This window comes from Paralichthys olivaceus, chromosome 10 (genome assembly GCF_024713975.1).
Source record: "Paralichthys olivaceus isolate ysfri-2021 chromosome 10, ASM2471397v2, whole genome shotgun sequence".
Taxonomy (NCBI): Eukaryota; Metazoa; Chordata; class Actinopteri; order Pleuronectiformes; family Paralichthyidae; genus Paralichthys; species Paralichthys olivaceus.
In genome coordinates, this window is record NC_091102.1 from 26,012,485 (window position 1) to 26,037,740 (window position 25,256).

The following is a 25,256-nucleotide window of genomic DNA, read 5'->3' on the forward strand; positions in this document are numbered from 1 at the left end:
GACGCGTTACCTCTCCGGCACTGGCGAAGCTGCTGCGGCTACAGGGATATCGTGAACTGAAAGAGAAGCTCTTCATAATTTGTTTAGATACAATAAGAATCACCCGCATTCATAGACCAATGCAGGCTGAATATTTCGTTTAGGATTGAACGTATTTGATGATCCGCGACACAGCTTTGGGCACGTTATTCACACAGCGGTCTGCGGACAGACAGACAAATGTATATATTCAAAGTTTCATTCCATATATTCAACGTGTCGGCATTATCTCATTATGCATTTGTCTGCGTGTCCCTGTAGCCGCAGCAGCTTCGCCAGTGCCGGAGAGGTGCCGCGTCAGAGCGCAGTGCCATTACGCACGGCCATTCACTGTGTTTCACCTTCATTAAATCACCTGGAAACTATATCAAGCTAACCATACAGTGTCTTGGACCCTTCCTTGTGTACGGGTGGAGATTGTACACTGGGTGTTGTCGGGCACTCCTGTGAGGTTGAAGACATGCTGAGGTTGGCCTGATAAACAGCTGCCTGTTGTAGTAGATCTGCCACGATTCAAAACGGAGCGAACTTCCTTGTCAGAAGAACGGCACTGGGCAGGGCTATCGGGGGGATTTTGGGCATACGCATTCGCTAGTGTGTTAATGACGTCCTCATAGTTTAACATTGCTGTAACGAGACTGTGAGCGGACTAACTCATTGTCACTCACTTTCAGCTATAGCATCCACACGTTACACAAGATGGCCGCAGACACTGCGGTGAAGTCTGACGTCAGTCAAGTTTCATTCCATATATTCAAGGTTTCATTCAATATATTCAGACTTCATTCCATATATTCAAGGTTTCATTCAATATATTCAGACTTCAATCCATATATTCAAGGTTTCATTCAATATATTCAGACTTCATTCCATATATTCAAGGTTTCATTCAATATATTCAGACTTCATTCCATATATTCAAGGTTTCATTCCATATATTCAAGGTTTCATTCAATATATTCAGACTTCATTCCATATATTCAAGGTTTCATTCCATATATTCAAGGTTTCATTCAATATATTCAGACTTCATTCCATATATTCAAGGTTTCATTCCATATATTCAAAGGTTTAATTTCCTGAACGGCATGCCATATATATATATATATTATATATTTTTTATTAATATATATTATATATTTTTTATAATATATATTAGAGGCATATTTTCATCTTTATTTATGATTTATTATTTCATCTTTATTTATCATTACTATTAATAAAAAGTGATATATACATATTCAAGCAAGAAACGTTCATATTAGACTAAAAAAATGTAATCAATGCTAATTATTGACAAAAAGACGTTTGATTGTTACTCGTCAGAGACATTTGAAACTCCGTGGAGCATGTAAGCATGTTAAAGTCAGATATTAAATTAGGACAGAGGAATCACGCAGGCGTAGTCTATTTTCCCCTTTTAAAATTTAATCTCATGTCTCCGAGGGCGACAAAGAAAAATCGGACAATTATATGATATTATAGAATTTCATTATGCGTTGTGTTCGTGACCTGCCATCCTGCCGGCAGGAGGGGGCTGCTGACGCCACCTGACAGCAGCGGGCTCGGGCTGGAAGGACAATAAAAGGTGCACGGAATCCTCTTCTCATCCCAACCACGGAGTTACAGAGCAACCTGTGAATTCAGAGCAGAACTGACGGCGGAGAGTCACATCAAAGGTTAGTTACTGTTTTTATCAACTTTATACAGACAAAGTGAATGTTTTACAAAATATTTTCGATTCGTTTTAGGCAGAATAGCTTTCAAATACTTCACTTTCTTCCCTCTCTGTTTCAGATGCAGAAGTGCCTTGGGTTTTTTTGCGTGTCGCTCATCTTCTGTGCAACTCTCTCAGAGACCATCGGGTTGGTCATCGCGGTAAGATGTGTAACATCCTGCACGGGTTTACTGTTAATGGGTGAACCAAGTTGCATGTACCATCATATATATAAAATGATAATAGAAAAGTAACAAATGAGCAATGATATAAAAGAACTCCCCAAATCACAGTAAAAAAAAGAATGTTGTTCACAGATGTGTGCAGTTGAGAGCAAAGCCACCTTATGATCAGCTTCTGTGTGTTTCAATTAATGTTTCTTTTAATGGTTAATGCTATAAAATTGGGCAAAGAGTGTATAGTATTTAAAATGAGAGTTTAGTTGAAATAATTCAGGTATATTGGGTTTGAAAACATCAGTACAGTGTGGGTGTGTGTGTGTGTGTTGGGGGGAGCGAATATATCTTCAGAATTATTAAAATGTTCAGCAGGATAGTGAGTCAACTACAACATAGAGACAGTGGTAACAGAGGTAGTATTCATTTACTTACTTGGCAAAGTCATTTTTACAATATTTTGACACTGTTTTAGAGATCCGACAGTAAACCTGTACAATTGATCATTGTGTGTCTCTGCATCCTGCAGGCGAAGGAGAAGCGTGGCTGGACTCTGAACAGTGCTGGCTACTTGTTGGGTCCCCGTAAGTACTGGCCGCATACATGTGCACGGACACACACACACACAGATTGATGATTCAAAGAGATTTTAGATAGACAACAATTTGTTTCAAGTCAGCTTGGCACTGCTGCCTTAAGCAAGGTTTGAGTGAGAGCAGATATCAGCTGCCTGGAAAAAATGTGATGTGAAGCCATCGCAAATTTGGACACTTTTGGATCACCAGCATTTTATCAGAACATCAATATTACATTTATATACAGAATGATTGCATTCCATTGAGGCAATCCAGTTCTAGGCCTGTGGTGTTGTGCTTGCTCACTTATTGACATGGTTTACTAGGGTACTCAATGGAGTAAAGCCTTTGTTAATGTTATTATTATGTGTTTTTCTTCTATGGCAAGTCTAAATATCTACTGGGTGAAGGGTCTATAGATAAATTCGGTCCTCTCCATCTATTCTCAGCTGCTGAAGTGAATTTATAATGCTCCGTAACCTGTGTTGGGCAGATATGTATGAATACATGTTCTTATCTGAATTTGCATAAATACAATCCCTGAACCTGAAAAAAAGCTTGAATGAAAGACATTATTCTGCTTAATGTCTGAATTTACATGACTTCACTTTTTTCCCTACTATTTAGAAACTAAAGCAGCATTACAGCTGCACTGTTGTTTAAAGGTTCCATGTAAGTTGGTAGTTCTGAAATGAAAGTGGAAGCCTAATTCATACTCTAGATACAATGTTAACATTGATAACATTGCCACAATATAATCTTATAATGATCTATGTCTCATCTCATGATCAAAAGCATGTGTTGCAAATGCATTTAGGACATTTCCAAATTCATGTTTGTTAGTTTAACAGCAGAAAGAAAGTCACCCAGCAGACATGTGTACCAGTTGTACTTAGTCTCTTAATTTATCATGGGTGGATTTTGGCTGTAACATCCAATAAACCAATCTGAGTGCCATCTTTCATTCCCTTTAAAAGCCAGGTGGGCTGTCACTTTGGAAGATTGATATAGTCATGGGGGATTTGCTGGGCGCTTAGAGAGCACACTCTGCAGAGGAAATGGTTTTGACTTCACACACAAGCAGATCTGTGTGTTTAACAAGCACAGTATGCCCACATTGTGTAACAGCTTATAAGTGCATATTACTAATATTTTTCCAAAATATAACACTGAAATACTGTTGACAAGGTTTATATTGATAAAAACTTGATTGCTGTCCTCTGCAGTGTGCCAACGATGTGTCTGACCACAACTCTTTTTAAGGCCAGCACATTTTTGACTATAAGGGTGCCAGACAGGAAAATTACAAATGGCACATGAAGTCTATATGGTAAATGTACTTGCAAGCAGCAGCTTATATACACAGAGTGGTGTTTCTGTCCACACGTCTATGCAAAAACCAAATTGCAAAATAACTAATAATATTTTCACAGATTAAAAAAGTTAGGTATAATGTGAAGTAGTGTACTTTAGAGCTCTTGGTAGACGCTGACTTTTGGACTGAATCAGATAAGGTATTAACCTGTTTCCAGGCTGTATCTTCATATATAACAGGTAATGGAGTGGGGTTGATCTTCTCATCTAACTCTTGGCATGAAAGTGCATAAGCTGAATTATTGCTTCAAGTATAGCTTTAACCAAAGGTTGGGCATGTATGTAAGCTTTTATTTGAGGACCTCAGCTCTCTGTGCATCTATTGCTACATAATAACCACTGAGCATAATTTTAACATTTTACTTGTACATGTATTGCCTGAAAATGCTGCCTATGTAACATAGCTTATACAACATAGTCTAACTCATATTCTGTGAATCAATTCTGTTTTCTTTCTTTGTCCCTGTCCCCTGTCTCCAATGTGTGAGGTAATTGAGTGTAATTTAGAGATTGCCTCATTACCTTTTGAGGGACATAAAGTGAACCCTGGGTTTCCGTGCGCGTATGTATGTGTGTGTGTGAAGCCTAGGTAAAGGTTGCTCCTGCCTCATCCTGTGTTTCAGGTCGTATTGATCACCTAATTCAGATAAAGGATTCTCCCAGTGCCAGAGGCAGAGACGAGCTGGTCACTCAATGTAAGATAGAAACATACGGCTGCTGCAGGGCCTTGGTGTCAGGCCTAGAATTGCTCTGTTCAAACATCCATTCTCTTAGCTACTTTTGCCAGTCATCAGAGTAGAACATCTGTCATCCTGCTGCTCTTTGTGCTTTTGCATCCAAGTTTTGCATTTCTCTCTGTGCTTTCATGTTGATCTCATATGTCTGTTGGGAAAGAAAGACTTTGGTACAGTGAGATTACACACTGTTTACCCATTGTCAAAAACTTTAAAGAATAGGACAAACTATACTCCATCTTACGAGCATATTCTAAAATGGAAACCTCCACTGCTAGTTACACCAGATTTAATTAGCCATCTTGGTTAGCTAGTCAGTAGAATGAGATCAGACTTGTTATATTTTATTAGCCGAATTGATTCTATTCATGTTAATAGTATATTTTATTTATATGACATTCTCAATGAAGGGTACTGCAGCCATTTTGTTACAGGCTGTTGGCACATGCACAGTTGTCTTCCCACGGAAGGAAGTTCCATAACTGTCAGAAATTCATGGCTATCATGAAAAGATTCTGAGATAAAACATCAACACAGTATAAACTAGAATGGTAAAGAGCTCATACGTACTTACCTAGATGACAAGCAGTCCCATTAAATTGAATCAAGGACCACCAAATTGCTCACATAGATATCACTCTCCTCAATATGCCAGACGTTTTTTTATCAAGTTCCATGAATTGTCAGTGAAAATTAAAAAAAAACCTACCTCACAATGTTAGAAAGAAAAAAAAGTAAATAAATCAGTCAATCAAATTTTATTTGTATAGCCCATATTCACAAATCACAATTTGTCTCAAAGGGCCTTAAAGGTCCAGTTTGTAAGATTTAGGTGAAAGGGAACTATTGGCAGAAATTTAATGTAGAATAATCCTCATGATGTTTTCCCTAGTTTGTTTCATCTAAATTGTATGAATTGTAGTTTTCTTTACCCAAGAAAAAGCCCTTTATATTTAAATACTTTATATGTACATAGAAGGGGTCCTCTCTATGACAAACTAAACACCTTTTGAGTTTTTATGACAACTGAAGCTACCACAGTTTCTTTTTCATGTTTGGAAGGAGAGGGTGAGGTGAGGGGTGTTCAGCTGAAACTAAATTCAACCATATCACAAATTCTACACACTGTACCTTTAATAAGGTGCAACATCCTCTGTCCTTAACCCTCAACAAGAGTAAGGGAAAAAGGGAAAAAAAAAGTTTAATGGCTCCGCCACCCTGATCTGTTTTCTTGTGTGTTCATAGATAGATACTGTGGGAACAGGTTGGCCTAGTTTAACTCAAGTTATAGTAAAATAAAATATTCTTTGCACCTACATCAAAGCTGTCTCATACTGCATCATGTTAGCTAGTAATTCAGTAACTAAAACCTTTTTGTCTCACATTTACAGTTTTTATTCTCCTTTTGTCAAATAACATGTTGATAAGGCAGTGCAGGAGTTGTTTTGAGGCACATTATTCTCATGTCAGGAGCAGGTGGTAGTGATGGTCACATGTCGAGACATGGCATTGTTGTCTTTACAAGAGAAGAGGTTATAAAATTACCTCTCAGCTCTGCTATGTCTTCATAACAGACTGAATCTTACAGTGACGCTTGTTACAGTTACAAATTAGCATGCAAGTTACAAAATGGGACAGTTGCTGTGTGTTTCCACCCTTGCAGACATCATTTGGTAGAATAAGATTTATACTTAAAGGGATAGTTCACTCACTATCTACCGATGGAGGGGTGGGTGAAGTGTTAGAGTCCACAAAACCCTTCTGGAGTTTTAGGGATAAACAGCGTTGTAGCAGAATCCAATACAATTAAAGTCAATGGTGACTTCAGACATAATAAAAAAAAGCAAAAAAACATGACATGCCTCCATACTACTTGTGTGATGTCATCCAGGTGTACACAAGCCCCAACGTTCATATTCAACTGGGAAGAAGATCATTTACACCATGTTCTAAGCCTCAAAATCCTCTGAAGTTTTCCTACGAGGTGCATTCACAGACCCTTGGAAACAAAATCGTTGGACTTTTAGGCTTCAAACACGGTGTAAATGATCTTGTTTCAAGTCGAAGATAAATGTGTGGCAAGAAGATATTGAGATAGCAGTTCTATAAATGTGGTGTTCCTCACTGAAAAATACTGATAATAAATGATACTGATAATACTGAAAATTTCCTTGTGCTGTACCTCAATTCCTAGCTTGCATTTCTTGCCTCATATCTGAGAGACAGAACCTCTTTCAATTGGAATAGGGAACTGTTTTTCATCCTTTGCGCCCATCAATTGTTTTGAACCAAGGTTTGATTTTAATTTCACTATGAACTTAGTCCCTTTTTTAACTATTTTGCACACTTTTGTTAAAAATTGGGAGTCTTCCTGGATACCTGTTGATACAAGTTAGAATCGTTGTGAAGGGCAGTTTTTATCTGTACATAATCATAGTCAAAATAAGGCCATGTTTATTTAAAAAGAGAGATGGTAATCCATTCTTCTATCACCGTTTTAATCAAATGACTTGCTTTTAATTCAACGTGAGACAACATTGTTTTTATATCTCCGCGAGGGCAACAGCCAGTGGTCGGAGGAATTATGTTTTTGGGTTTTCCGTCCAGCCGACCATCCCATTCTCGTGGGTGCAATATAGATAATATAAGGATAAAAACGGGAATTTCATCTAATTTGATACAAACATTCACTTGGACTCAAGGATGAACTGCATTGATTTCGGTAGTCAAAGGTCAAGGTCATGGTTGCCTCACAAATCATGTTTATGATTTTCTTGAATGTGATATTATAAATTAATATTCACATGGACTCAAAAAGGTACTGTCTAGATTTTTGTTGTCGAAGGTCCAAAGGTCGAGGTCACTCACATTGCTGTGAACGTGATATGTGAAGAATGCCCGTGGAGAATTTCTTAACATCTGGCATATTGCATTGGACTCATGGATTAACTGATTAGAATTTGTTGGTCAAAGGTCAACTTCACTGTTACCTCTCAAAACACGGGCTTTGCCTTGTGAATGTTATATCTCTGTAACGCCTCAAGAAAACTATTTTTTCAGACTGAAACGATATTGAAGTAATTGGTCAAGGTAACATCAATTTCAGTTGGTCATCCAATTTAAATTTGGTGATAAATCAAAGCAGCAATATTTTCTTTTTGCTTATTTCAGGGACTTTTGCCTTGTTTTTCAGAGAGGGAAGCACATGATCAGAGTCAGTTCTTTGAAATCGTGATCAGAGTTTAATTCTGAATCCAATTTCCAATGAAGCCAAGACAACATTAATTTCTTTGTTTCAATTCGTTTCACTTCTTCTCTTAAGAGAATATTCTTAAAAGAATGTGCTATTTAAATACAGACCATGTGGCAACACATTAAATAATTAAAATTGAACCTCCTAGAGCAGATACCTCCACAAAAAGTCTCCTTAAATTCAATCAAGCTTCACCAAATTGCATACACATACATACCAGTCCTCTAAACAGGTGTGACTTTTTGTCTCCATGAGCCTTGCATAAATTGCTGAGAAATCTGTGCAATTGTCAAAAATGCCATAGTGATAAAAAAATGTATATCTACCACTTTTTCCTGAACTGTGCCAAGATTTAATTAGTTCTTCCTTGGATAATGCCCAATCCTTACACCAGGAGATAATTGGTTCAGCAGTTTTTGTGTAATCCTGCAAAGAGACAAACAGATCAACAACAATTAGAACATGATCTCTTTGTTAGAGGTAACACAAATATTTGTCTATTCAGTTTTCTTTAACAGTAATATACCCAACTGTAATGTAGCAATAATGCAGACAGAGATTGTTTTACTCGTTTGATGTAAAACAAAAATCATTTAATGTTCACGTACTGTATGTAGATGCTTTATATTCTTGGTGGCTGAATGGCGATATCGCAACTTACATTACATATATTACAACCTACATATTGGTCTTTTGTCCCTTACCTTAGATATGAACCGAAGCAGTCTACCAGCAGCAGAACTTTGTTATCATGGTAACCATAATTAACACGTGGTTAAGGTTATGGAAATCTCATGGTTTGGTTAGGTTTAGGCATCAGTTTTACCCAGGAATCCTGTTTCGGCCACCAGTCCACCCACCCCTCTCTGCGTATCACCTGACTTCCTTTATTGACTTAAACTTTTAAAACTTTCTTATATATTTTAGTAATTTCTATTAGAGGTCACCTAATTATATAATCCAACTATGGGTCGCAATAAGCCGCATGCTCAGACCACATACTGTCAATTTTTTTTACAGGAGGACAATTAAGGTTGATACCTTATAACAGGCAACTTTGACATTTTGATTCCCAGTCAGGGAACCTTTGTTTCATGTCATACCCCTCTTACTGCCCTTGTTTCTTGTCCGGCTCTAGACTGTGGACCATCGGGTTAAGGTGAAACACCAAAAATATTATCTTGTAAAATAAACTTTCTAGGAAAATATAAAATGAAACATAATATACATTAATAAGTGCTACAAGGCACACTACAAACACAAGGCATTTATATATTATTATAAATACAGATCAAAACATGCCAGCAGAGACAAGAGTTTGTATTTTACAGACAAATTATATATATATATATATATATATATATATATATATATATATATATACTGTATATATACATATACTGTATATATAAAATAAAAAATGTCCCTCCATTGAATGTAATCTATTTTAATTGGATTTAAATGCTTACAGTTAATGCATGCATATAAAGTTCAGGGGGTAGCAGCTCAAGAACTACTTTAGCTAGTGACGAAGCACCTAAGATGAGTCAACAATTCTTGTTACTCAGCCCCTCTCCTCTTCAATCACACATCATGAACACTCAAATAAAATGATGCGATGAGTACATGAACTTGAGATGAAAACTCATATCTGAAAAAGGCTGGAAGCTAATGCTGCAAAGTCCCTCCACCAAGAATGCTGTTTTCATTGCAGTGTGATTCTCAGTACATTTGCAGGATTACGTACAAACTAACAGATTTTTTTTTAACCTTCTCTAACAATGCGAGATGCAATTCAGAGAATAATTCTGACTCTTGAAAATAATAAGGCATGTTCAGGGGACTGAATTTATGAGTGTGTGTAAATTTGCCCAGATCAAAATAGAAATCTGGATCTAATGAATTTAAATATGGTTTTCATAAGGAGACTGTTGGGCCTTGATGGGTGTTTGCCCTCTACTGAGTTCCCTTCTAGTTCTGTTTTTTTTAGATAGATTTCTGTTGTGGAGTGAATATGCATGTCCATTAAATAAATCAATTGAAAACATGCATATCATCTAAAAGATTATATGTGAACCTCGGTTTGTAAAAATAGAAGGTAACTTAATTTACCATCACGTAGTTCTGTTTCGATTCGATTTCCAGAATCTTTACACTATGTTTAAAATATATTTAACCTTTTTTCCAAGATGTATGTTATTCATTTAGCCGTGAATGATATGAGTATTACTTCAGTCATTCACTCATGCCTCCAGAATGCATAGCTGATAAAATCGAAATAGGTTGTTTACTGAATGTTTAATTTTTGGCAAGCTTATTGAGTGAGGACTAGGGCATTTCACTATCTTTAGGCTGCTGAAAACTCTTTGAGAATACACTGAGAGTTAATGGTGTACCTACCACTATGGCACTTTGCTCGTCCATTATTTGTAGTATTTATTGTCATTATTGTTCTAATGCATTTCCTTTGTGTTAAAACTACACTTCATCCAACGTAAATGTGCTTTTTATTTCTTCAGTGAGTCTAATCTTTGTTTTACTGCAATTCTGTGAGCCAAGCCCTGCAGTTGGTCCGTACAAGTTTGGAAATAAACCCACATGATTACAAACCAAAAATTTTGACAAAATAATCTAGTGTACAACAATGATTTTATCTTCTTTTATAAGAACTAGATAGAAGTGTGCCATGTGTTCAGTGTGTATGTGTTCAATGTAAAGGTGGAATATTTAGGAAATGTGTGTCTTTTGTTGTTATTGAAATCATCTCAACAATTCAGACTTGGTAGATCCTAAACAGACAGTGTTTTTAGTTCAATCAAATATAAAATAATTTAATTTACAGCTAAATGATGGAAATCCTGGAGCAGTAGAAATTCATACTTATCTTTTCATCAAGGTGAACTGAACTTGTAACTTTTCATCATGCCACTGCTGCAATTTCAAGTGAAATTAATGTAGTGCAGGAAACAATCAAAAACTCAGCTGACCAATCTGCTGTTCATATGACTGTATCAATTGTGCTCACCCCTCATTGTCCAGATGGAATAGATGGACACAGGACATTAGGAGACAAGCCCGGTCTGGCTGGAAAGAGAGATATGGGCCAGGAGGAAGACTTCAGAACAGGTCTGTCTGTCTTTCACTCAGAATCAGGACAATCTTCCTATATTTTATAGATTTTATTTTACATGTTCAAGGTACTCTCTCCACACAAACTTGACTAATGTGTAAAGCTACAAACTAGGCTGCAACAATGAAACATTTTTTAGATCAACCTAACTACACCCAAGCAACCTTCACAGTGGCACTGGTCATTTAAGAAGCCTTTACATTTTGTTTTATGCTCACATTTAAAAAAAAAATACTGATTAATTCATATCAGACATTGATTAGTTACATTTCTCTGTATTTCCCATCATTTTTATGTTGAACAACTGTTGAGGGATTCTATAAGATTTGTCCTTGTATGAAGGTATAATAAAGGTATCTGGAGACATCCATTTCCCCATGTATTGTTACCAGAGCTAACCTTACAGTCTATAGCTAACTTTAGATGACATAAGACTGATCTTTCTTGCTCTGTCTCCACAGGTACCCTAAGAATAGCAGATGAAGACCTCATCCACACCATCATTGACTTCCTGTCATACCTCAAACTTAAAGGTATGCTAATCATTTATGTCTAAACTTTCTTCAGCACAGGCTCAGCACATGCACTAATACAAAGCTTGTTTCAAACTTTGTTTGCTTGTGATGTCTCAACATGAAGAAATGCCTATTTTAAATACAAAGATACCATTAACTTCGAGCAAGCTGAGGTTAAAATGATAATCTATGAAGCCATACAACAATATGGGCCAAATTTGACATGAATCTGTATAAAGCCAAATACTAAACATAGAAAACTTCTAAAGGCTTGCTACCAAGCTACAGAGGCTAAATGTTCATTATTCCAATACAAAAGTCTTGGATTGGACAACAGACCAATAACCTTGATGTGAATTATTTGACAGACTTTTGCATAGTGCCTATTTAATTATAAGGTATATTCAATTAATCAAACAGTCAATCGATTTTTTATTTGCGTAGCCCAAATTCACAAATCACAGTTTGTCTCATAGGGCTTAACAAGGTGGGAAATCCTTTGCCCTTAACCCTCAACAAGAGTAAGGAAAAACTACAAGAAACCTGAGTGTCCCTCTCCCAGGACGGACAGCACATCAATGAATGGCTAGAATAGCTGTCACTCTCTATGTTGGATGTAGATCTTCACATCCTATTGTTAGTTAAGTATAAATATGCATTCCTAAACCACATTGTGTCATTATGTCTTACCAATGGTTTAACCCGCAAAAGAGTTGAAGTTGGTGCATCTCTGTTGATATGTGAAATATCAATGTGTAGCAGCAAGCATGCTGCAGACCTCTAAAATGATCAACTAAGCAGATATTGCACCCAAACACAGCATTTAATTACATGACTGAAAGATCTACCTTTTCCGGCATTAGAAATCATAGTCTTTTGAGCTGAGATAATTTTGTCATGGTTTTCACAGTGGATTTAGGGACCAAGGCAGCAGCGGTGGTAATTGCACCAATGCAAAAGGATTGAGACAAGTAGTTTTTGTTCTCATGTTTCAGTGAGTAATATAAAGATGAACACAACATTCTGAACAAATAGTGGGGATATCATCGAAACATAAAGACAAGTGCAGTGGACCAAGAGTTGAGCCTTGTCACACCTCGTTCTTGTATTATTGTATCAGATCTGTTTCCTAAAATAAAAACAAATTGTCTCCTGTTATGAAGATAAGAGTTTTTACCATAGTATAGCATTATGAGACAGACCAAAAGAGTAGAGTTTGTCTAAAAGAATTTAGTGGTCAACCAGAACAAATGCTTTCTTCAAATCGATGAAGATTGCTCCTTTTACTTTATTAGCAGTTTATGCAGAAAAAATTTAATTTCATCAAGGCAACGCAAAATTTGATTCAGTTGTGTGTATGGCTTCCAAGGGCCTGTATACACTCCTGGCAACATCTGGGCATGCTCTTGATGAGTTAGGCGGATGGTGTCCAAGGTGATCTCCTCCCAGACCTGGATCAGGGCATTAATTAACACAGATGTCTGTGTTACAGGCATCCCAACATTCACCACGGCATCTCCAGACTCAACTGTCACATGTGCTCAGTGTGAACCTGCTCTCATCCATTAAGAGAAGGGTTGCCAGTTGCGAACCTGCCAATTCTGGTGTTCTCTGGTGAATGCCAATCGAGCTGCATGGTGCTGGGCTGTGAGCTCAGTTCTCACCAGAGGATGTTGGGCCCTCATGCCACCATCATGGAGTCTGTTACTGACAGTTTTGTCAGAAATATACACACCAGTAGCCTGCTGGAGGTCATTTTGTAGAACTCTGGCAGTGCTCCTCCAGTTCCTCCTCACACAAAGGTGCAGATACCGGTCTTGCTGCTGGGTTGATGCCCATCTATGGCTCTGTCCAGCTGTCCTCGTGGAACAGCCAGTCTCCTAGTATCTCCTCCATGCTCTTGGTGGGAGACACAGCAAATCTTTTTGCAACTGCACGTATGGATGTGCCATCCTGGAGGAGCTGTTCTACCATGTGAAACCATTCCCATTTGGGAGTTATCTTGCTTTTGCTACTCCATTGCACCTGTTGTCACATTCATTTGCACCAAAGCAAGTGAAATTGATTCACAAATGCCTGTGATGATATGCCTGAAGAGTAACTGACTTGGTGCTAAAATGTGACAATTAAGTGTTCCCTTCATTTTTTTTAACAGTGTAGTATTTGGCAGACATCTTGACTGACTTTTGAACTTGAAACCTTATGTCTGATAGAAAATACATGTCTAAAGGAAATCTAATCAGACAACTGTGTGTGTGTGTGTGTGTGTGTGTGTGTGTTTGTGTGTGTGTGTGTGGGTGCGCATGCATGTGTTTCAGAGATGGGAGCTTTGGACACCCTGCCTTCCTCTGTGACTTCAGATGAACTGGCCAATCCCTAATGGTTCTGCATCCCTGCTGCTCATCTCTCTACACTCCTGCTACCCAGAAGGTCTCCGTACTGTAGCTCCATCAACATTCTGACACTAGATTTGTCCTTGTACCAAAGATTTGATTCCTTAACTCTTCTTTAACTCTATTCCTCCTAATACAAATATCAGATCCCTCTGCTCCCATGTAAATAAAAGTTGATCTCCACTTTAGATCAGTGTGTGTTTGCTGACTGTAGGTGCATCTAAGTAATAGGGAACTCTCATCAGAAAACAGCACTGTATAATTATTTAAATATACTACCATCTATTTTAAGAGAATGGAGTCAAATAAACACATTTATGGCACTGGACTTACAAGAGAGCTTGAATTTCATTTTTTCCATCATTTACACTTACATACACTTACATCAATTTAGGAACCAACCAGCCAAGAATAGTTCAACACCTTGCAGAAGGTGAAAGTAACTTTTTGATTTGTTCTCTCTTAAAGTTGTTAAATATCTGAGTATAACAAAAATGAATTCCATGTTTGAAGCTAAAACTTAACAATGTTAGCAACATCAAAACTGTAAACTCTTGTGAGGTAGAATTTATAATGTTACATTAACCAAAGTAGAAGAAATTCCTTTTTATTTTTTTTCAGCCCAAGTAAATGATGAGACATTCAGTTTCATTTCAGAGAGAGACAAACACAGTCTTTCAACTTACCATGGTAAGTAATTTTTATATAGTCCATGGTCATTGGTCAGAAGAAAGATGTGCCAACTGAAATTACTCAAACTCAGCTACAATTATGACATTCATTTTGAATAGCTTTAAGTACTGTATTACTTTGTATTATTCACCTCATTTTCGCAGGGTAAGATTATATATTTTGCCGAAACACAGTGGTATCCAGACACCCTGAAACACTGAAGTTGCTTAGACAGAGCACAGTTTCCAGAGAACAGCATTTACTACTGAAAATTGTTGATAAAAGGAGAATTAACACATGAGATGTTGTGATATTGTAAATAATTGCTGTGGCATGAGAAAAAGCTGATCACTTCCATTATGGAAAATAAATGTTCCCTCCAAAAATCACTGCTGTCTATGAAAGGACATGTCTGCCAATAAAATAAAAAGAAAATATGAACAATCAATGATAAGATAAAATGTTAATTACAATAATACAATTATAAAGTAGGTGAGTCACAATCTCAAATAAATATAGCTCCCCAGAAAACAAAGAGGTCACATGTAGTATGCAAAAATTACTAACTACGGTAAGTGAGTAAAGATGGGACTGTATCCTCAGACAAATTACAAATAAAAAAACTCTACATGACTAAAATGACAGCAAATTACTTTTCCATTCATCAAAACAGTCAACTTCCATGACCTCTGACCAGAAAATGTCTGCAAACACGTGACAACTTATAAGTTATGAACACAACAAGGAGAAATTCATATGGACTTTTCTTGTAAATATGGCAAATATGAGCTATATACTACTGTCACTTTACTGACCCCAAACAGTTGCTCATGTTAAACCTATTGTGTTGACACAGCGCCGCAATAACACAAATTTTGGCTGTACACTGGGAGAGGAACAGAACTTCAACTGTAACATGATAATGAACATAACTACTATAGTCACCACATGCAGCATATTCAAGCTGTCTTCATTGTGTTGTAAATCCTGCACGATACAAAAATTAAGGCCACAACTACATGGAACAACTGGAATTAACATCAGTTAAAACTAATGTAGTCTAATTAGACAAACTATAATGAAACTTGTTTACGCACCAACAACAAGTGAGAGAGGGTACAGAAAACATTTAAAGTAGTATTGACTATGAACCCGTAAGCACCGTATTTCTTATATATATATATGTAAGAAATACGGTGCTTATATACAGTATATATACAAATTGTCTGCACTTCTGCAGTCACACTGCAGACTATGATCAAACTGCGACCTTCTGGTTTCTGGACCACCTGCTCTACCTCCAGAGCTATAGCCGCCCATATGTGTGTGCTTGGTTTTTTTTATGCAGTTTGAGAAATTACACAATACTTTCATGGGGCACTCCATATCAGTCTTGACCATTCCAGGGTGCAGAGACATGCAAAGGATTTCCTGTGACCTCAAATCAGCATCTCGAAACCTTGTCTCCATATTCAGTGCAACCTATATCAATTAAAAAGCAGTTTTGGTAAACTTAAAAAATAGAATCTATTTTCCTGCTGTTTTCAAATGAAAACATAGAAATGAAAAGCACCATATTATTTAAATTTTGTTATATTTATAGTCAACCACAATTCTGTGATCTGATTTTCCTGTGCATCACTCTTTCTCTTGGCACCTTCATCCTTGTCTACAGCTACGGCAGGAAGGCCTGAACAGCAGCGGGAGCTCCGGCCAAATTTCTCAGGGGGGCAGTTGTTGTGATGATGACTAAGGTTACCTGTTTAATGGGTGAATAAACTCAAGTCAGCTAGACATTGTGTCATTGCATTACCTACATTTGCATAACATTTGTTTTTTTCCGGCCACCTCATATAACAATACCACCAGTAACCACAATACAAGTATTGTTCCTTAGACTAAATACTGTACAGTCAGTTTGTAGACAGGTTTTCAATAAAATTACTTTGGCTCTAAAATGACTGAAAAATCATCCACTGTGGTCAAAAATAAATTGTCATCCATCAGGACCTTTGAATATGAAGAGAGATCTGTTTTGCCAGTAACAATTTAAGTGAGTCTCACAATAATCAGATTAAATAATTTATTTAAGGTGCAGAAAATCAAGAACAAATAAGTTCATGTTGGCATAGTCTTCTACTTGCTACAGTTAGCAGTGCAGATCACAAAATATCCACTAGATGGCAACATAAGACATGGATTGTTCCTTAGGCTATTTTACAGTGACAAGAACTGTACTTCAGTACAATTTTTAGGGTACTTGTACTTTACTTGGTACTTTCCATTTCATGCTACTTTGTACTTCTTCTGCAATACATCTCAGATTTTGTACTTTTTATTTCATTTGATAACTCAATTATGTTACTATTTACTTTTTAGATTCAGATTTTATAAGGAAACTGATAAGAAACCATCTAAATATAATGCATTGTTATGGAATAAACTACTAACGTTATAGAGATGAGTGAGCTCTACCTTGACAAACTATAATAGTAAAAATGCTGCCCACACATTAATGCATCAAATGCCAATTTATCCTGATTACTACGATGACTGAACGGTATTTCTTTTAGCGACACAATTGAGTTGCTCCTCTTCATTGTTGTGCCAGTTCAAACTAGTTCAAAGTTCACTTATACAGATAAATATAAACTACTTAATGACATGGCGGATCGATATGTCAGAGAAGAAAGAGGTACAGGTAAGTTGAGGAACAGACAGATATTTAAATTATTGAACAGCTTGGGAGTAATTGTGATGGTTTACTGACTTGCTACGAGGTAGAATTGAGGCTTTCTGCCTCCACCCCAACCAGCTTTGTTGAAAGCAAATGCACATGGGATAGCAAAACAGCGACTGGACTTGCAAAGTTCCCATAGTTGCAGCCAGTATATACAGGTCAGGGTTAAATAGCCTCCCTGCTGTCAGCCATAAATGTGTGTTGTTGTTGTTGTTATTGTCTTGTTAACTTTTGCTTAATGTTGTGCTCAGCAAAACGATCTGCTTATGGTAGGCCCATTCCATCTATTAATGCTAATCCATGTGGACTGTTATGATAGGGAGAGTTGCAGGATGCTGCGCAGCGGCTGGTGTCTTTGCTGCAGAGTGCCCTGTCTGAGCCAGCATCTAGAAACAGTGAGGATTGTTGTTATAATCACCTTAATATTGTCTATTAACATGTTTAAATGCATTTCATGATGAATTAACACAATATTACCAGTGGGAGCTAAATCAGTATCATTTTGGTGATAGCACTTGATTATTCAAAAGGTAGTCCCTGTAAGAGTGACAAATGTGTTTTTGCTGTGTTTAAAATTATGAAAATTCTGCAGATTTGAAAAACCAGGCTTCAACTCATCTCCACTGGACTCTGTGTCCCAGACACTCCAGTCTGCATTTCATCATCCTGTAGCTTGCATTTTGTAAGTCACTCTTGATGGAAGAGACCAAATTGTTAAGTTCAGCATCAGTGATGCATGGGACTATACATTTCCCTGACAGAGAGCTCATTCTCTTTCATTCATCTATAGATTGTGCTTCTTGACACACCCATCAGTGTGGCTATGCAAGACACAGGAAGCTGGACATCAAGCATTTCCTTCAAACGCTGTTTGTCGACCAAAATTTTGGGCCGTCCTTGGGTGCCTGTGATTTCCACTCAAACACATGGGGCTGGATGTTCCAGTTGTGCTCTCACAAGTTCAAAGTGTTCCTGCGAAGCCTGGGTGATAGCAGCTGGTACTTGTGTGTGCTTGGATAGGACCTGCAGAAGATACAGCTCCTGGCGAAAAACTGATTCTATGTAATCCAAATTTAGTGGGGTTGCTGTGAATGCCAATTGTATTTTACCCAAAAGTCTTTCCAGAAGTTGATGTCTCAACTGTTGAGAAAACATAGTATAGTTAATGAAGTGTCAAGATCAATGTCTCTCTTGTGATACACATACAACCACTCAACAGATGTCAGTCAATCATGCAAATTAAATCTTTTAAATGTTTTTCTTTCCTTGTGTGTCTGTTTTTAAAAACTATCTATTTATTTATTTATTAAATTAATTGTTAATATGTAAATATAATGTAAATATAGAATGTATGCAGCAATTTGGAACTATTTATTCTCTTTCCCCCATCTGCTGTTGTGCTCTTTTACACATGAGTAGACCCACCTGAACCTGCTTCTGTATGCTTACTTCATATCAGGACTGTAGGACTATCATGTGGGCCTAATTCTTGATGTTATAATTGCAAGTATAATTTTGATTTAGTAAAACTATAATTAATGACAGAATATCAATAGAATTCATTAATAGGATTTTAATATGACTTAAAAGAACAGATTTAGTTACTGTGAACAACCCAGATGAAATTAAATTAAGGGTCGAGCATAGGTCCCAGTTTATCTGGCACAGCCCCATCACAAGTGTGTCAGGTTTTTAGTTAGGGGAACCACAAGGACGCCGTCTGGCTACTTTTAACTGGCAGCTTCGCTGTCAAGGGGGGCTTGCGGTGACTCTGCTTGTATCAGGTGAGAACGGGTGCCAGGAAACTTTCTACGTGGTTGCTGGAGATTTTAACAATGGGAAATTGATATTTTGGACACTCTTATGGTTTTTGTCACCAAATGTCCATAGCAACCAGGGTAAACAACACGTGTGACAATGCATACAGTTTATGTTCACTGTATACTTTGGTGACTTATGTGAAACTCATAAACTCCCACTAAAAAAACATTCTACTACCCCCTGGTCCCAGCATAAAATCAAATGATATCAAAATCTGAGAAATAACTGTGTAAGATTTACTTGCTCAGCCATGATAATGTTTTTTTATTTCCCCCAGGACACTGCCAGGTCTCCTCCACTGTGATCAGACCATTATAATGGAAGGTTGTGAGGATGTTATGTTTTGGTTCAGCAATTTTTCGTGGCAGCTGTAAACGTAGCCACTGCTGTTAGGCTGGCATTGTATATCTGTCTGTTCCTCAACTTACCTTTTTTCTCTGACATCGAGATGTCAGAAGTGGGGGCAGGGCTCCGGGGCCTGTGTGTGTGTGTGTGTGTGTGTGTCTGTGTGCCTTATGGGAACACACACACACACACACACACACACACATCATCTGTATATCGTAAGTACTATAAGTTAGTTTGTGTGTTTTATCCTTATTATTTTCATAATAAAAGTATTTCTTTAACACACATACTGACTTGGTTATTTTGGTTATAGTTATTAATTTGATTATTTATCGTCAAAATTTGTGGTTAGTAATTTCATGAGACTAAAATCAGTAAATTGGCTCAATCTTTTCCCTTCCTTAATATTAATATTAATATCAAATATTTTTGTGATAGCTGGATTTAATGGTGCCATGTATAAGGTAGACATAATCCCAAAATGTTGGTGCCTGTGTGTGAGGCAGAGTACAGTTGGCAATAATTCATAATTGTGTAATATTGATTTTTAATTTTGGCCAATGCCAAAAATAGGTGGAATCTCGAACTTTTCAGTTAAGCCAATCATTTAAATTAAATTCCACTAGTCTGCCACCAGAGTAGACATTCAACCGTACTTACAAACAAATGCATCATAGTGAAATTTAATTAATTCGTAAATTAACTGTTTATTAATAACTCATTAGTTATTAATAATGTTTACTTTAAATTCAAATAGTGTTATGCTAAGAGCTCACTATTGTTACTAATAATATTCTTTCCAAGAATTTTCTTTTAACTTTTGAATATCACATATTCAATTTTAACTGGTCAAGCTGTAAAATGTAAAAGGTGCTGTAACTAAGAAATAAGTGTATAAGTTGGATAAGAGAGCCTGAGGGAGAGCCACAGAGTACTGCCAGCCCTGTGAATTTATAGACCCCTAACTGTCATTGCCCTGCATATGACACATGGAGCTTCTCTTTATACTCTTCTCCCTCCTAATCACCAATCACAAGAAATTTCATCAATACATGTTACTGACTTAACTTCTTCCCTGGAGTCCCTGTGCCTTATCACTTGCAGATCCAGGGCCTTGACTGCGTCTCCTCGCGGATTATGATTATAGATCGTGAATCAGAGATTGTGACCATAATGGCAGATCCTGTATTGTGCTGGCATCTAATTGTAGTGGTGGACCATGATCAAGGTGGCAACTGATGGTGGATCCTGATGGCAGCAGTGGATTATGACAATGGATTGTAGACTATGATGGCATCCAATCATGATGGTGTATCCTGATCGTGGTGGCAGCTGATCGTAGACTATTATTACAACACTGCTTGTTATACAAATTCTTTACTCAGATACTCAACCATTACTGACAATAATTACTCAATTAATTTTCCTTCCATCATGCTACAAAATTACAGCATTGTACTCAAACCAATGCTGTAATTACTAAATTATTTTTCTGACGATCTCAGAACGCAAAAGTGCTCCAGGCAAAATTGTATGCTTTTAGGATAGATGTTGTTAGTCCTTCCTAATGTAAACCCTGGCTGATTCTAGGTAATTAGACAGGGGTTCATTATCTAATAGAGAGCAAGAGCGTGAAGGGAAGGAACTTGAATCAGATAGGAGCAGGCTTCTGGACAGATGCGTCCAAATGTGTGGAAATCAAAATGAGAGAGATAACCAGCAAGAGTTTTGTAATGCCTGGGCACCTGACGTGCTGAATAATATGTATATATATATATTATACAATAATAAATAATTTGACCAGATGATGCTTCTCATGAATGGCATGATGTCCTCACATGAGGAACGCTCCTTATTAATGATATTGACTACAGCTTGGAGGTTGCAAAGAACAGACAGTGTTCACATTTCCGGCATCTGTGAATAATTGCTGAGAATCAGAGGAATGCACTAGCTCTTCGTAGAAGAAGGTGTCACTCCAGCGAACGCGCAGATGGGATTGGCACCTTTATCGAGCAATAATATAAGTACATTTTTTGCACAAGATGTCGTGTCCAATAGACAGGAAATTCTTTCATTTAATCCGGTGATTAATTCACCATAGTGGTGCTTTATCGCACTCAGGGATGGCAGATGAGGCTGACTAGATTAATGTAATACCTCTGATGTGAGCCGTGCGGAATATCAGCAAACTGAGGTGTGTGCGGCCCACAAACAGTCAGACCTGGGCCAGCTAAATCAACCTGTGCATTCAATGTCAATGTTCTAAATGGTCAGAACCAGGGACTGCAGAGTGGTCGTCAGATATTATCTTATATTAAAGCTGAAGTGATTGCAGGAGTGCTGAGTGGGACAATGTATTACTTATCTTTGTTGGAAGCTTGGAAGAAGCTTTGTTGGTCCTTTGCGGCCGCGAGCAGATGCAGTGGGGGAGCTGGGGTCACTGGATTGTAGGGGTGGGAATCTTTTGGCACCTCACGATTCGTTTACGATTCAGAGGTCAACGATTCGATTATAAAGCAATTATTGATGCATCTTCAATTTATGTATATTGATACACTTTTTCACATTTCTTTTTGTCTCACTGAATACATCATACATACATACATCACTTGCAATTTTTAAAAACAGTGCATTTGTAATAAGAAACAAGAGTTTAATTAATTTCCATTATATTTAATATAACTAATGGAAATGCGTGCAAACTGGAAAGTTACAACTTCTTTGTACAGAACCAAAGGTAACAGGTATCTTGAATCACAAAAATTAAAATGTGTCCTAATACACATTTAAGAAAAAATGTAAACAAAGTTTGTGCGATACAGTTGTAGAGTGTCGGGATGGATGTGTCGGTGAAATAGCGTCAGGACGGGATGGTGTATTTGGGCTCCAATGTATGCAGAAGTGCTCGAAATCCCTGATTTTCCACGACAGAATACGGACGCAAATCCTTTGCAATAAATGCCGCGATTGACTTCGTAATTCGCTTCGCCTTTTCCGATGAGGGTGGCAGCTTTCTAATTCCTTCCTCGATTGTTCTCTGGTCGGTAGCGCCACTAGTTGCAGCAACAACAGCCTGCCGTCTCCTCGTGTCCTCCGTCGGGTGGAATCGAGTTACATGACTTCTCATGTTTGTTGTGTTGCCAAAGTATTCTTTTTTAGCGTGACACAGCTTACATATAACGTGGCTCTTGTCCAGTTCGCTTCCGCCGTCGACGTTGTAGAAGCTGAAGTGTTTCCACACGTCTGCTTTTAAATTAAAAGGAGCTGTTCGTATCTCACAGCGAGATGAGTAGCTGTGGTCAGCCATTATGTTTGTTTTCCTCTGTGCGGCGTGTCCGCTTCAGGTGCGCTCCCCATAGTGTCCCGGAGATGACGCGTACCGTGCTTCTTAGTTCCACATTTGAGAACTGTCTGTATAACCATATTGCGTCTAAGAATCGGAAATTTCCCCCACCCCTACTGGATTGTGCTCAATCTGCGATCAGGCAGAATTGATGAACAGCTTGCTTGAACCACTGGCTCACAGAGCTAAGAATAAGGCAACCTGAAGCTGCATAATGCCGTGATGTTGAAGTTGAGCGATGAGGAAATCAGCATTGTCTGTGGGAGACTCGTCGTGTTGCTCTGTGAAAACTCCTGCACTGACCACTCAGAGGATTGAAACGATCACTTGATGCCGGGTCCAAACCTCTTGGGGATAATCATTGTCAGAGTCCGACACCGAGATGAAAATATGCAAGGTCAGCGAAAGATTGCATTATGTGCGTCCGTGAATGAAGACTGACTATGGAAGAGAGGAGAAGGGATTTAAAGTTTTACAGCTGCTGTGTGATTGGCTGGAAGAGACCATGGCGGATCTGATTGGCCATTTAGGAACGCCCACAATCAGCTGATCAATAAGCAGGTAAAGTCTTCCTGACTGAACTTACACTGAGCTTCATGTTTCCAATTATTGCTCAGAGATTTAACTTTATGGCCTCTTGAAGCTTCAACTTTATGGTATCCGTTGACATATGGTTGGGATGTCACATCTGGGGTTTCACTCTAGGGGTCATCCACAAACACGTAAAGGCAGCATGTCTCCTCCACTGATTAAGATATCAGAAGGGTAATAAATACCTTGACATACCCAATGGGGGCTATAAGTTATAAGTACACATATTTCTCCTCTGTTCTTTGCTCATTTGTACATGTCCTTCATGTGATTTTACTGTGAGTCCATCTGCAGATGTTAAATTAAATTTACAGAAAGACAAGTGTTTGACTTTGGGCTTAATACACAGAAAATTCACAGAAACTGCCACCACAACGTTTGGTTGGTGGACGTTTTAAAAGGTAATCTACTAAAAATAATTGCGTACATGATAACAGGTACAAACATGGTAGAGGCAGTAGTGTGAGAGTTTTGCGTGCATTACTGGTTTCCACCATGGAGCATTATTGAGAGCAGAGTGACCTCAAGCGCAAAGCAAAATGCTATGGAATTGGAGGCAAACAAACATTTTGTCGATCTACAGCAAAGAAATGATAATATTTATAATATTATAATATTACAAAGAAAAGCGATGTGGGAGAATTAACAATCACCGCAATTATTTTCAGGCTTTGTAAATCATAATGCTTGTGCTAAACTAAAGTATTTGCATCTACTCCTCCCAATATTTTGTGTACTCAGGTAGAACTGCCTGATACTGCATATTCATTAAGGCAAACGTACGCGCGTTAATCTGTACACAGTCCTCAGTGCGCACCACTGGTATATCAGCTTGCATGTTTTTTGTGGGTGAAATGAAGTTTGCACACGTTTTTACACACGCAGACCTTTAGTAGATCAGGCCCCTGCGCTATTTAAAAGGCCTGCACTTAGCAGAGTCAGATCTCTATTCACACAAGGAGGAATTGTTAAGACTTAGATCAGAAGGACCTGCCTCAAGTGAGTCAATCATGTGATTCTGGTTACTCTGATTCACACTCCTCTTGTAGTGTAAGGTTAACTCCCTCTTCACTCGGAGGATGGGACAGAATCCCATTGTGGCGTTCGACCACGCCACCGGGTTCCCCCCACGACAGCCAGAGACGAACCAGTCCAACCATTGCTTGTTTAGCATCTTTCTTTATTTAAGGTCAAACTGAAACGTACCCAAAACATGGAACTTAACAGGTCCAGCACTATCTGCTGGACCTTCAGCTTCACCCCCCATGTGTGTCCTCTCTCCCAAGTGTCCTCGAGGCAGCTCTGCTGCCTCCTTTTAAAGTCTGAGGATCAATCAGCTAACAGCTTTCACCTGTGCTGATTGATCCTCAGTGGTGCAGGTGAAGGTGCTCTCTCCGCCCCTTCACCTCCACACCCATCTAACCCTAAATCTTTGGGAATAAAGTCACCTCCTGCACCTCCAGTGACTGACATTGATGACACATGTAGTCTATCCTCCAGAAGATATTCTGCCTAATATACTTCTCAGCCACTGATGCATGACACAGTTCTCCATGCTCATCTCAAAAGGGGGACTAAAACATTGCAGGATTGTTTAGGTCAGTCGGGGGGGCTCTCTGGTCGGGGGGAGGGGCCCCCTCGACCAGAGAGCCCTGTAAGCAGGTGGTGCACGTGCCCATACCTCTCAGTTTCCCTGCTTTGATTTGCTTGAGTTTCTAGCTCAAGATATTCAACACTTTGATCCAGACAACTGTGATCATAACATTGACAATTACTTTAGGGAACTAGATCAACTAATTGATTTGCCAAATGCAACAGAAAGAGAGAAGGTA

The 25,256-nt window shown here is 38.2% G+C and overlaps 1 protein-coding gene across 2 annotated transcripts; it reads left to right on the forward strand.

Annotated features, from left to right (window-relative positions):
* Positions 1–1,510: 1,510 nt before the first annotated feature.
* Positions 1,511–14,234, forward strand: gal (galanin/GMAP prepropeptide). 2 transcript variants are annotated; one of them, XM_020106920.2, is made up of 7 exons: positions 1,511–1,718; positions 1,837–1,917; positions 2,462–2,516; positions 4,505–4,576; positions 10,908–10,994; positions 11,460–11,531; positions 13,832–14,222. In XM_020106920.2, exons 2-7 carry the CDS (start codon positions 1,837–1,839, stop codon positions 13,891–13,893), a joined length of 429 nt encoding a protein of 142 aa, XP_019962479.1. In that variant the 5' UTR covers positions 1,511–1,718; the 3' UTR covers positions 13,894–14,222. The 2 variants fall into 2 exon arrangements, with proteins under 2 accessions (XP_019962479.1, XP_019962480.1); XM_020106921.2 differs by lacking the exon at positions 4,505–4,576 and having other exon boundaries at positions 1,525–1,718; positions 13,832–14,234.
* The last annotated feature ends 11,022 nt before the right edge of the window (positions 14,235–25,256 follow it).